The sequence below is a fragment of the Salvia splendens genome, chromosome 6 (assembly GCF_004379255.2).
Source record: "Salvia splendens isolate huo1 chromosome 6, SspV2, whole genome shotgun sequence".
Lineage (NCBI taxonomy): Eukaryota > Viridiplantae > Streptophyta > Magnoliopsida > Lamiales > Lamiaceae > Salvia > Salvia splendens.
This window is the reverse complement of record NC_056037.1, coordinates 38,048,607-38,061,741: the sequence shown is the minus strand read 5'-3', so window position 1 is coordinate 38,061,741 and position 13,135 is coordinate 38,048,607. Positions and strand designations below refer to the sequence as shown.

Here is a 13,135-nt window from a genome sequence, read left to right as displayed (position 1 = left end):
TGTAGTTGTTGCCCCCATGCACTTCTAGGATCTTGCTGAGGTAGCTTTGCAATGTTAAAAAAACATTGTTCAGAGTTTGTGGTGTGAGTTACTCAAAAGAACTCCAGACATTACCCAGTAATTCATCTATGTTGGTTGCTACTTTATCATCTTGTAGTGATTGAATGGCCCTAAAAAAGCCAAGGTCCAATACATTGGTGTCTGGGGAGTTGGCTGGTTGGCTAATTAGATGGAACTTAAATCCATCTGAACTTGCAAGCTCATCAAATTGTGAGTCAAAAGATCTTAGGTGAGGTTTGGCATTATCTTGTTGGATATATATATCCTTGCTTGCATTGGCTGGCCACTTTGCCTTGATTGCTGGAATAATCTGTGCATTATGAATGAATCAATGAAAATATGCTAAATGATGACATTATCAATGTCTGATAGGAAGGTGAGGGGATAAAAATATCCATACCTGATTCAAGAGACATTCTTTCATTGCTTCCTTGTTAACTGATGGTATATGTTTAGTCTCTAATGTCCCTCTTGGCCTATTCTTGGACTTTCTTTTGGCTGGAACTTGTTCTGTGAATGAGAATATTCCTATTTTACCATCAAAGATGGTCTGACCATCTGTGCCAAACTGTGGCCTACTTACAGCACACATGAACATCACCTTTGTGATGAATCTTTTTGACTTGCAAGCCCTGTAAGGCTCATCCTCATCCGGCAACAGGTAGTATCTGTCTGAAGCTTTTGTCATGTAAAACCATTTCTCATCAATATGAATTGTGTTGTGCATAGCATGATAAAGAAGCTTTCCTTCATACAAAGTTGGCTGAATATGAGTAAGACACCATCTCATTCTACTGATCTTGTTTGCTTCAGTAAGTGTTGGTTTTATGGCATTTGTATGTGTCCTTATCAGGTGACTCTTTGCCCATCTACCAACTGTGGTCTTGCTAACTCCCATTTTATATGCAAGCTTTCTATAGCAAGACCTCTCAAGAAAAGACAATTGTTTGAATTTTTCATCATCAAAATGTACTTTACCTGATTTCTTAGTATATCATGATGCTCTACCCCTCATGATAACAGGTTCCCCATCTGAAATTTGCTACTTGGCTATCCCCCATAAGCGGCTCACTGTACTTCTGTGCACTTTGAATCTATTGGCTGCCTCTTGAAATGAACCATGTGGCAGTGCTCCAGCTTGGCATTGCTGTTGTAGGAACTGTACAATATGGTTCTTCATTTGGCTGCTCAAACTCAGGCCTTGTCTCGGCCCTTGCTCCAGTTCTGCATCCTGAACATGCTCCTGCTCCATCTGTTGCTCCATATCTTGATCCATTTCCATTCCCCTATGATGAAAATGCTCTGAGGGGAATTTACATATAAATACCTTTTGGTTGGTGTGTAGGTAGGTGGAATTGGCAATTGTTGGAGTAAATGTGGAGTGAATGTATTTATAGATGTAGATTACCTTTATTTTGATTTTGGATTTTTCCCTCCATGGGATTGTAATGCATTTTTCCCTCCTTAATTTGGAGGTTGAGTAAATGAAAATGGAATGAGTTCCCTCTTTAAATTTGTGTTGATGTGATGGCCGAAAATTAGGGGATATCAAAGTGTTCAAATTTTAGTTTCAATTTTAATTTTGTCCTAGCTTAATTTTATGTAAAGGAAATAGAGTTACCAAAGTGTAAAATTAAAAACAATAAGACTAACTTATTTAAACAAATTAAATAAAGTAAAAAAAGAAACAATTTTAAACTAAAAAAAGTCAACCCATCTCACTTTACACCTTCTCACTTCATTTATTACACACTCTATCTTCTCACTTCATTAATTACACACTCTATCAATTTCTTAAAACCCGTGTCATAACTAATTGTCATTCCAAATGTGGGACGGAGGGAGTATATGTTTATAGTGTTTTCTAAATGAATACAAAATGTATGAGTGTTCTTTATACAGATAGTAGTGTATATTAAAAATAAAAAAAATGTGACACTCTTTTAAGTCTTGGGGTTCGATCTCCCATAACAAAAACCTTATATTCACTCCGAAAAATGAGCTGAATTTTTACAAACGATATAAAGATATTTTGAAGTAAAAAAATTCAAAAATCCGAATTCCAAATTTTATTTTTGAATTAGATAATATGTTAGGTTGAAATTATTTAACTAAAATAATTTATTCAATGTAATATTTTAAATATAATATTAAATCTTATTTGAAGTTTCGGATAAATGTGAATCATCAACTTCTTCGCCTCTATTTGAATTGAATAAATAATCACCGCAAAATTTAAATGAAGTCATTATTTGTCGATATTTATTTATTTTAACAGATTAAATATTCTTTCTAATTGATGATTATTAAGTTTTTATAAATATGGAAACAACGTGATTTGAATGATTAGATTTATACACAAAAGATACTATTAGTAGCATATTACGAAGAAAAAAGTAAAATTTACATCTCACGTACCATTAGAGCATCCGCAATGGGCAGACGATGACACGCCCGATGGCGCGCATCGTCCGCGCCATCCATCGTCCGCGCCATCCATCGTCCGCACCCATTGCGGGTGCGTGCCATAGGGCGCGGACGATAGCCGCGCCCTATACTTCGGTCGCGGACGATGGCGCGGACACGCCATCGTCCTCCCCATTGCGGCTGTCGCGGACGATGGCCGCGGACGATGGTCATCGTCCGCGCCATTGTGGAGGTCGCGGACGATCGATGCGGACGATGGCACGCGGTTTTGATTTTCTATTTAAATCTCGTTTCTCATTCAGTTGTGCATACGAACATATCGACTATCTCTTTACATATTCTCTCTCTACATCCAACCAAAATGAATCTTGACGACGACACCAATAGTTCTAGTTCGTCTGAATCCGGTGGTTCGCTTGACGAAGCATTAGATGAAGCCGTTGAAGAGGCCATGGCGGCATGCTATGCGCAAATGCAGCGCGAGAAGGAGGCGGCGGCCGCGGCGGCGGCCGCGGCGGCTGAGCCTATTCGACATAGGTCGTATGTCCGACGCGACCACCAGGAAGCTCACAGACGTCTGGTTGAAGACTATTTTGCCGATCAACCGCGATGGGGCCCGACTGTTTTCCGCCGCCGGTTTAGAATGTCGAGGTACCTTTTTCTCAGCGTTGTTCGTACATTGTCTTCACGTGATGAATACTTCACGTTTCGGGAGGATGGCATCGGGAAACCCGGCCTTACACCATTGCAAAAGTGCGCAACTGCTATTCGTCAGTTGGCATACAGCACCACGGCGGACCTTTTTGATGAGTACCTCCACTGTGGGGAGACTACAGGCCGCGAGTGTCTGAAGAGCTTTTGTCGGGGGATAGTAGAGGCCTATGGCGACACATATTTGCGCAAGCTGACAGCCACTGATTGCCAGGGTCTGATGCAGATGCACGAGAGGGCGCACGGGTTTCCTGGGATGCTCGGGAGCATCGACTGTATGCACTGGGAGTGGAAGAATTGTCCGACGGCGTGGAGAGGCCAATTCACAAGTGGATACAAGGGCAGCCACCCGACGATGATCCTCGAAGCCGTCGCTGACCATCGGCCCTGGATCTGGCATGCTTACTTCGGCGTAGCCGGGTCGAACAACGACATCAACGTCCTCAACTCGTCCACCCTCTTCACAGACCAATGTAACGGCAACGGCCCGGCCATCGAGTTCACTGCCAACATACGCCAATACCATATGGGGTACTACTTGGCCGATGACATCTACCCACGGTGGCCAGTTTTCCTAAAGACGGTCAGCTGCCCAATTGGTGAGAAGAGGGTTTTATTTGCGCAAAAGTAGGAGGCGGCGCGGAAGGATGTCGAGCGGGCATTTGGGGTGCTCCAATCACGGTGGGCAATTGTGAAAGGGCCGGCTCGTTTCTGGTACAAGGAAGTCATCGCCGATGTCATATATGCGTGCATAATCATGCACAACATGATAGTCGAGAGTGAAGGCGGAAGCATCAACGACTGGAAAGAAGACGACAGTGCATCTAGCTCTTCCGGCACATCGACCGACACACCCGATAGAGGGTTACCGTTAGGCTTCGAAGAGGTTCTATCTAGACAGGCCTCAATGCGCAACCAACAGGAGCATGCGCAGCTCATGAGCGACATGATTGAAGAAGTGTGGGCTCGTAACCGCCGTCGCTGAGTTTGCGTTTTTTTTAATTCGCATTGTAATGTATTAATTTTTATTAAATGAAATGAAGTTTTTGAAATTCATATTTTAATGTATTATTTTTTTTTAAATTCGTATGGATTTTGTAAATATTAAAAAATGATGACGTGGCGCGCCATAGGGCGCGCCTTAAAGCGCCCCACTGCATGTGGGGAGGTAGGAGGATAAAACTGCTGACGTGGCGCGCCTTAGGGCGCCCCATTGCTAATGCACTTAGTGTCGTTGGTGGATGAGCTTATTTGAAATGAGTTTGGTGAGCAAAACAAAAAAAGAGAGATTTCATAGTTTGTATATTCCAAACAAGATTATGTAAATTAAATACATTTTGTAATTGACCCTTTATTGCCTAAATCTCAATTTGCCGATTATATTAAACACAATTTTCTTATTCCTAACGATAATAAGTTAATAACTATTCATTGTAAACTCGGTAGCTTTTAATTACTAGACCCCATGTCTACTAAATAAACTCCATCAATTCAAATCCCAAACTCCCATATTTATTAATTTGAAAATGCATATTTTCTTGAGATTTCCTCGGATGAAAAATCAGATACTTGTATTTGTCATTGTCGAGAGTCAAGATCACTGCGTTGGTTCTCCTTCAAAATCTTAACTTAAATTCAATAAGAATCTAATAATTGCGAAATTACCCAATTCTATTAATCAAGTAACAAATCCCCAACACATAAACTGAAGATAATTGACTTGTCAACAAATTCCTCTCCTATCACATGCCTGCCTAACCCTACACCCATAGGAGTATGTATATCATAATCTATGATTTACTCTTTGTTTGTCTTTAGATTATCAGATCCTTCTTCTTCTTGGATTATACAATCAAATGCTTGTTCGATTATCTAATTTTATTAAATTAAAAGGAGATAGGCATGCTTTAGAGCCTCCGCAGCGGTGCTCGCAGGCAAGAACGACGTCCGTGCCGCTGAGCAGCTGATGTGGCGGCGCGCAATTTCATTTTTCTTTTTTTTAAATATCGGATTTAATTTAAAAAATCCGAATTAAATAAAAAAATATTTTTCCACTTCCCAATAAATTATATCCGTTTTCTCTTCACTTTTAATTTATTTTTCAATTTTTTTCCCCCAAAAATTCACATTTTCATCTATAAATACTCTCACTTACACACAAAAAATTTCACACCACACTACACAATTCTCAATTCTCAATTCTCCCAACTCAATTTGGCTGCTAGGTCAAACATGACCCCCGAGCAACTTGATTCACATTTGGCAATGATACGGGGTCTCCGAAGAACATTGGGGATAGGGCCAGAGGAATAGTCTTCCACGGGGTATTTTTTAGCCTTTAATTATGTATTTTTTATTTTTTAGGATTTTAATTATATAATTTTAATTTTTTAGTATTTTAATTATTTAATTTTTAATTTTTAATATTTTAATATTTTAATTATGTAATTTTTAATTTTTTTTTAATTTGTAATAGTATTCCGGATATTTTTAATGCATTTTAATATTGTGAAAATGTTTTTATTTTAATTAAATAATAGAATGATGAGACCTTTGAGTATGTCCTTGCGTAAGTAAAAAAAGTAATAAAAGTGGGTACAGGTCCATATTCGTGTTCTTTGGCAAGAGCACTTCTTGCATTTGATATGCCGTTTATTGGGTGATGTTTGTACTTTATTGACTCGTATATATATGTAATGTGTGTCGTTATCGGTGAACTCTGAATATCAACTCATACCTTTGAGTTGAGCCAAAAAATTTCCTCACATTTCCTCTCAAACTATACTCATCTTTCTCTCTCTCTCAAAATTTCATCACATTTCCTCTCTCATTTTCTTCCTCACATAGCCTCTTTAATCTCTATCAACTCAACTCCAAATTTTCTTCAACTATTTAATTATTTGTGGAGCAGCCGTCGTCGGCATGGAGGCGATCCGGCGGCCTCTGGCGAGATCGTCGCTGGTGGCGCTCTTCTTCGTCGTCCTCACTGTCGGCGCGTTCATTTGCACGCGCTTCCTCGACTCCTCTGCCGCCGCCGTAAGTCTCATTTTATTTTATTTTTATTTTTATTTTTATTTTTTCTTAGATAGCCGACATAGTTCAACTAGATTGATTTATTTGGTAAATCTTGTTGTGTTGTTGGATTGAGATTATTCATTTTCCTTTAGTTTACTCCATTATTTTAATGCATAATTCCTGACGACAACGATAATCCCAAAGTATGATTTCAAATTTGCAGATCATTTGAATTCCATGCTTGTTTATTTGACTAACAAAATGTGAGATGTGTTACGTCTCCTTTTGTGGTCCTAAAATGTGATTTGTTGATTTAGGAACATTATTTATAAAGAGACTGTACACTTGGAATTATTTTGAATTAGTTAACCTACTTTTGAAGTTATCATAATTACTTAGAGATGCCAGTCCCGTAATCGATTTATAAATTGATTGTTCTTTTACTTGTTTTTGCAATTTAAATATCTATTAAATGAAAGGACAAAGAGGAGACATAAATGTTAGTATTGGACAACATTCATAATTGATTTGTGTCTTTAATGATCACATATGTTCTACACATGGTTTGCTTTTATAATTTGTGATCATTATTAATCATGTCTGCACAGACATGGCAAAGATGAATCACATTTTCTATGCAATTTCATGGTTATATCTGTCAAATAATCCAAGAAGAACACTATAGTGGAGAATATCTAAAATCCAACCAATTTACTCAAGATTGACTTAGATATATTGTAGTGAAATTCAGAATTTAGCTACAGTTTCATCTTAATTAATTACTAGTTGCTATGCACATGATTATATGATTCGAAGTCTTAGGTGATGTTATAAGCTATAATTGCATCTGTTGATGCAGTTGATGGATACAAATTCCCCTCAAAGCCCAGTGCTTAAACCCGAACCGGTCGGCTCGACTCAGAATCTCCAGACTGCTCCCAAGGCCATACACATCCCATTAAACTGTTCGTTGGGTGAACTTTCTACAACGTGCCCTGCCAATTACTATCCGTCTCATGTTTCAGCCGAAGCGAAACTCCATCCGTCTTCGCCACCACCATCTTGCCCGGATTACTTCCGTTGGATTCATGATGACCTTTGGCCGTGGAGGGAGGCCGGTATTACTAGAGAGATGGTGATGAGCGCCAGACGGACAGCAAATTTCCGACTGGTGGTGGTAGACGGGAAAGCTTACGTGGAAAGATACAGTAAATCGTTTCAGAGCAGAGATACTTTCACACTTTGGGGGATCTTACAGTTGCTGAGGCGCTATCCGGGCAAACTCCCCGACTTGGACCTCATGTTCGATTGCGTTGATTGGCCAGTCATACAGAAGGACGCTTTCCTCGCTCCCAAATATCCTGCGCCTCCTCCTCTGTTCCGGTACTGTGGGAATGACTCCACAATGGATATCGTGTTTCCCGACTGGTCTTTCTGGGGCTGGTAAGTTGTTTTCATCATCGTAGCATTAGTAATGGAAGTGGTAGTTTTCATCAAACTGGCTGTTGTGATTAATTAGGCCCGAGATCAATATAAAGCCATGGGATGCGCTGTCTAAGGAGTTGAAAGAAGGGAATACGCGGACTCAATGGAGAGACAGGGAGCCGTACGCTTACTGGAAGGGTAATCCGGTTGTAGCTGCCACGAGGATGGACTTACTCAAGTGTAATGTTTCGGATAAACAGGACTGGAACGCTCGTGTCTACGCTCAGGTAAAACAAAACGAACTATTGACCTATTCTGCTTTGTGCCATTCGGTGAATTTTTGACAAGGGTGTCGAAATCGCAGGATTGGGGGCTGGAGGAGAGGCAGGGTTACAAGCAATCAGATTTAGCAAGCCAATGCATTCATAGATTCAAGATTTATATTGAAGGATCGGCGTGGTCTGTAAGCGAGAAGTACATTCTTGCATGTGATTCTGTCACGCTGCTGGTGAAGCCTATTTACTACGACTTCTTTACGAGAAGCCTGATGCCGTTGAAGCATTACTGGCCGATTAAGGACGAGGACAAGTGCAGATCCATTAAGCACGCGGTGGAGTGGGGAAACAGCCATCAAGAAGAGGTAGTTATAAATTATAATCACAAAGACACAAGATTCTTCCTGGATTTTTACCTCTTAAGAAAGTTGACTCGTGTCTTGTTTATCCGAGCAACAGGCGCAGGCCATTGGCAATGCCGCGAGCAGTTTCATCCAAGACGAGCTGAAGATTGATTATGTTTATGACTACATGTTCCATTTGTTGAGCGAGTATGCTAAGCTCTTGAAATACAAGCCCATCGTACCTGAGAAAGCGTTTGAACTTTGCTCGGAGCTGATGGCGTGTCCTGCAAATGGAATTGAGAAGAAATTCATGGTGGATTCACTCGTAGGTCCTGCCACGACCGAGCCATGCACGATGCCTCCGCCATACAACCCTGCTTCTCTTCATTCTGTGATTGAGAGAAAAGATGATGGATTGAAGCAAGTAGACACTTGGGAAAGAGAATACTGGAAAAGTCATAATAAGCAAATGTAGGTACGTAAACACCACCATCATCGTCGTCTTCAGTGAAACGTATAGTGCTTTATAATAAGCAAATGTAGTCTACCTGCTCTTTTTCAAGTTGCTTATTAGGGAATGAATGCATTTCTCTTGGGTTGAAAAGAACATAAAGCTAGTAGTAAAATGAGAATTGCATAAACCAGAAAACACGAAACTATAGCTGCAAACGATGTTTGTAATCAGGAAGCACGTGCTTTTACGATGTCTAGGCTCCTTTCACTGATATCGGTCGCTTGCAGCTCAACTTGGATTCCATCCAACTCCCTCTTAAACCTGTCTTCGAAATCATTGACAGACACGTCAGCAGGGACTGGGAGGGTTGATCTGAACTTGTCATAACTGTCGTCAGCTTGTCCGACACCACCTCGTTTGATCTTCGATCTTGAAGGTGATGATGTAACTGTAGTTTCGTTTCAATTTCAGTTCCTGAAACCTGAACTTACACTCGTCGTTCACAACCATCCCGGATGGCGGATGCGGAGTTTGTTCAGTGGCGATGAGAGGGAGATTATATCAACCCAAAATTTATCCAAGAATAGTTTTGTCACCGCTCAACTCCAATACTCATAAGCCCAGACGACCAGCGCTATATGTCTTGATTTTAAGACATGACATATTATATTAAAAAACGAACTAGAGACCAAATCTCAGCCATCCATTTTTCTAATCTAGTGGATAGAATAAATTAAGCAAATGATTTACTTCATTCTAAGATCGTTTTACTTCATTTTATATGGACTTCATTGCAAAGAGTGAATTAAATGATCTTAAAATGAACTATGTGTTATTTAATAATGAAATATATTTTGGTTCGATGGTCCGACGTTAGAATTAGTTATGCCTATATCACAAAATATAAAACCAGATTCTACTTGTAACTCTCAAGAGTCTAATGACAAACTTGAATTCATAAAACAAACAAACGTAAAAGAGAAATCTAATAATACCGACTTCACTCAATCCTCTTAAAAACAATCAAACTTAAAAGAGAAATTTAATAACAGTGAATTCACTCAATCCTCTTATTCAAGTAACAAATCATCAACACATAGCGTTAGATAATTGATAAATTCATTTTCCATCACATGATACACGTGGCTTCCTAACCAGCATTGTATATAATAAATGTTGTTATCAGATCTCTATTCCATTATCTTGTTTAATTATATTATATAGTTCGTCGTGTTCTTGCGATTATCACATCCTTCTTCGACAATCTAGTGCTATTATACTATTTATGACATAGTGTGTGTGTTGTAAACCTATTCACAAAAGGTGATTGAGTTGAGATGCCTTATATTTGACTTTGTGTTTGACTAGTCCTTGTACTTTGTTAGCTTCGATATTGCTCTTTCAAAATATCATGTCTTGCTATCAACGCCCCATTTTAGATACTTTTGTGTTTATTGATTTTTTAATAAAATCCATTCCATCTAAAATATAAAAACAAGTTTAGATGATAGTAGAAAATTGCAATTATCCTGGAGGGAATCTCTCTCTCTCTCTGCAAATTTCGTTAGCTAGAGGTGTAATTAATTGCAAATTACATCTTTTTTTACAAATTACTTATAAACTAAAATTTGGATTAATGTATTTTCAGATTTGGTCAACATATGATATACTAACGTAGATTAAAAATATCAATACAACGTCAACAGATTAACATTTCTGATAGCATTATTTGTCATCTATTGACATCAAATCTTGAAATCTCATCATCCAGATTTAAGTTTGTAAGAGTAGTTTGTAGGAAAGATAGTACTAGTAGTTTGCATGATAGTAAGTCCCTCTTTTATGTACTCCATCTTTTTTACAGATTTAGTTATTTATTTTTTGGCAGCAGAGAGCGACTGTCGGCATGAAGGCGAACCGGTGGCAACTGGAAAGATCGTCGTTGGTGCCGCTCTTCTTAGCCGTCATCACTCTCGGCGCGTTCATTTGCACGCGCTATTTTGCCTCCTTTGCCGCCGCTGTAAGTTTTAGTATTTTATGTTGTTTTATCTTAAATTACCGACATGCATGTTTCAACTTGATTTATTCACTGCATTTTGTAACGTTATTTGCTATGTTCATGAAGTTAACATGTTTTAACGAATGAATACATCCCTATATATATATATATATATATATATATATTATTATAGTAGTATGATTCAAAGCCTTAGGTGATGTTATAAGCTATTATTGGTGCATCACTTGTTGCAGTTAATGGATACAAATCCCCCTAAAAGCTCAGTCCGTACACCTGAAGCAGTCGATTCGACTCAAGATCTCGAGACTGCTCCAAACGCCATACACATCCCATTAAACTGTTCGTTGGGCGAACTTTCTACGACCTGCCCTGCCAATTACTATCCGTCTCATGTTTCAGCCGAAGCGAAACTCCATCCGTCTTCGCCACCACCTTCTTGCCCGGATTACTTCCATTGGATTCATGAAGACCTCTGGCCGTGGAGGGAGACCGGTATTACTAGAGACATGGTGATGAGCGCCAAATGGAAAGCAAATTTCCGACTGGTGGTGGTAGACGGGAAAGCTTACGTGGAAAGATACCATAAATCGTCTCAGAGCAGAGATACTTTCACACTATGGGGTATCTTACAGTTGCTGAGGCGGTATCCGGGCAAACTCCCTGACTTGGACCTCATGTTCGATTGCGTTGATAGAGCAGCCATCAGCAAGTACGATCCCGCGCTTCCTCCACTGTTCCGATACAGTCGCAATGACTACTATATGGAAATTATGTTTCCAGACTGGTCTTTCTGGGGCTGGTAACTAACTAGCTTGTTTTTAATCACTATACATGGTAGTGGTAGTTTTCACCAGACTGACTGAGTGGTGATATTAAATAGGCCCGAGATCAATATAAAGCCGTGGGAGGTGCTGTCTAAGGAGCTGAAAGAAGGGAATACGCGGACTCAATGGAGAGACAGGGAGGCGTACGCTTACTGGAAGGGTAATCCGCTTGTAGCTGCCACGAGGATGGACTTACTCAAGTGTAATGTTTCGGATAAACAGGACTGGAACGCTCGTATATATGCTCAGGTAAAGTAAAACGACCTTTTATACTTTCGTGCATTCGTTGAATTTTGATTAAAATGGCAGGACTGGGAGCAGGAAGAAAAGCAAGGTTACAAGCAATCAAATTTAGCAAGTCAATGCATTCACAGATTCAAACTCTATATCGAAGGAGTCGCGTGGTCTGTAAGCAACAAGTACATTCTGGCGTGTGATTCTCTCACGCTGCTTGTCAAGCCTATGTTCCATGATTTCTTTTTGAGGGGCTTGATACCTTTAAAGCATTACTGGCCGATTAAGGACGACGACAAGTGCAGATCTATTAAGCACGCGGTGGACTGGGGAAACAACCATCAGGAAGAGGTAGTTAACTAGTATAGTCTGTCACATTGAAACTTGTTTTTTCAGCTTTTAATTAACTCTGTGTTTTGTTTATCCGAGTAACAGGCGCAGGCCATTGGCAAGGCCGCGAGCAGTTTCATCCTAGACGAACTCAAGATGGATTATGTTTACGACTACATGTTCCATTTGTTGAGCGAGTATGCTAAGCTCTTGAAATACAAGCCCACCGTGCCTGAGAAAGCGTCTGAACTATGCTCGGAGCTGATGGCGTGTCGTGCAAAGGGAGTTGAGAAGAAATTCATGGTGGATTCACTCGTAGGTCCTGCCTCGACACAGCCATGCACGATGCCTCCTCCATACAGCCCTGCTTCTTTCCATTCTGTGATTCAGAGAAACAAAGATGGAATGAAGCAAGTAGACACTTGGGAAAGAGAATACTGGAAAAATCAGAATAAGCAAATGTAGGTACGTAGTAAAGTGTCAAACATGGATGGAGACTTTGATACACAAAAGAGATTGCATTGGAAGCAATGGTTAGAATTCTAATTGTATTGGGAAAATAGGCACTTCTTTACACTATTCTCTATATTACACTATTACTTTACTATCTTTCCACTTAATTATTTAATACGAGTGCTTAAAAGAAACATCATAAGCTGCTTATGGTGGGACGGATAGAGTAATATATAATAGTGATGTAACGGAAGTTTCTTTTTTTTATTTCAGTTCTTGAAACCTAAGCTTACACTCTTGTTCACACTTCACAGATGCAGAATTCACCCAATGGCAATGAGGAGATAATTTTTCGAGATTGAATCCACCAAAAAATTATCTGAGATTTGTTTTGTGATTGCAAAAGTCCAATACTCATTATTTTAGGACATATATCTTTGTGCCCAGTGGGACTGGGATCCGACCTTTTGATTTAGGGGTGTAAGTTTTATTATAAATAAATATATAAAATTTTAAAATAATACATTTGAAAACAATGTTCAATTTAAAGTCACATATATTAA

The 13,135-nt window shown here is 39.5% G+C and overlaps 3 protein-coding genes across 7 annotated transcripts; 2 read left to right on the top strand and 1 right to left on the bottom strand.

Moving 5' to 3' along the window:
- Nucleotides 1–88: 88 nt before the first annotated feature.
- Nucleotides 89–958, bottom strand: LOC121809230. The gene is made up of 2 exons (XM_042209765.1): nt 461–958; nt 89–370 (listed from the first exon to the last, which is right to left on the bottom strand). Exons 1-2 carry the CDS (start codon nt 956–958, stop codon nt 89–91), a joined length of 780 nt encoding a protein of 259 aa, XP_042065699.1.
- Nucleotides 959–5,919: 4,961 nt separating this feature from the next.
- LOC121809578 (O-glucosyltransferase rumi homolog) lies at nt 5,920–9,465 on the top strand. 3 transcript variants are annotated; one of them, XM_042210289.1, is made up of 6 exons: nt 5,920–6,234; nt 7,073–7,656; nt 7,733–7,925; nt 8,003–8,278; nt 8,373–8,728; nt 8,999–9,159. In XM_042210289.1, the coding sequence occupies exons 1-6, from the start codon at nt 6,121–6,123 to the stop codon at nt 9,096–9,098; spliced, it is 1,623 nt and encodes a 540-aa protein (XP_042066223.1). In that variant the 5' UTR covers nt 5,920–6,120; the 3' UTR covers nt 9,099–9,159. The 3 variants fall into 3 exon arrangements, with proteins under 3 accessions (XP_042066223.1, XP_042066224.1, XP_042066225.1); XM_042210290.1 differs by having other exon boundaries at nt 9,055–9,097; XM_042210291.1 differs by lacking the exon at nt 8,999–9,159 and adding an exon at nt 9,183–9,465 and having other exon boundaries at nt 5,921–6,234.
- On the top strand, nt 8,596–12,726 carry LOC121809579 (protein O-glucosyltransferase 1-like). 3 transcript variants are annotated; one of them, XM_042210292.1, is made up of 6 exons: nt 8,596–8,732; nt 10,603–10,731; nt 10,965–11,530; nt 11,612–11,804; nt 11,865–12,140; nt 12,225–12,726. In XM_042210292.1, exons 2-6 carry the CDS (start codon nt 10,618–10,620, stop codon nt 12,582–12,584), a joined length of 1,509 nt encoding a protein of 502 aa, XP_042066226.1. In that variant the 5' UTR covers nt 8,596–8,732; nt 10,603–10,617; the 3' UTR covers nt 12,585–12,726. The 3 variants fall into 3 exon arrangements, with proteins under 3 accessions (XP_042066226.1, XP_042066227.1, XP_042066228.1); XM_042210293.1 differs by having other exon boundaries at nt 8,599–8,732; nt 10,600–10,731; XM_042210294.1 differs by lacking the exon at nt 8,596–8,732 and adding an exon at nt 9,996–10,034 and having other exon boundaries at nt 10,600–10,731.
- Nucleotides 12,727–13,135: the final 409 nt, after the last annotated feature.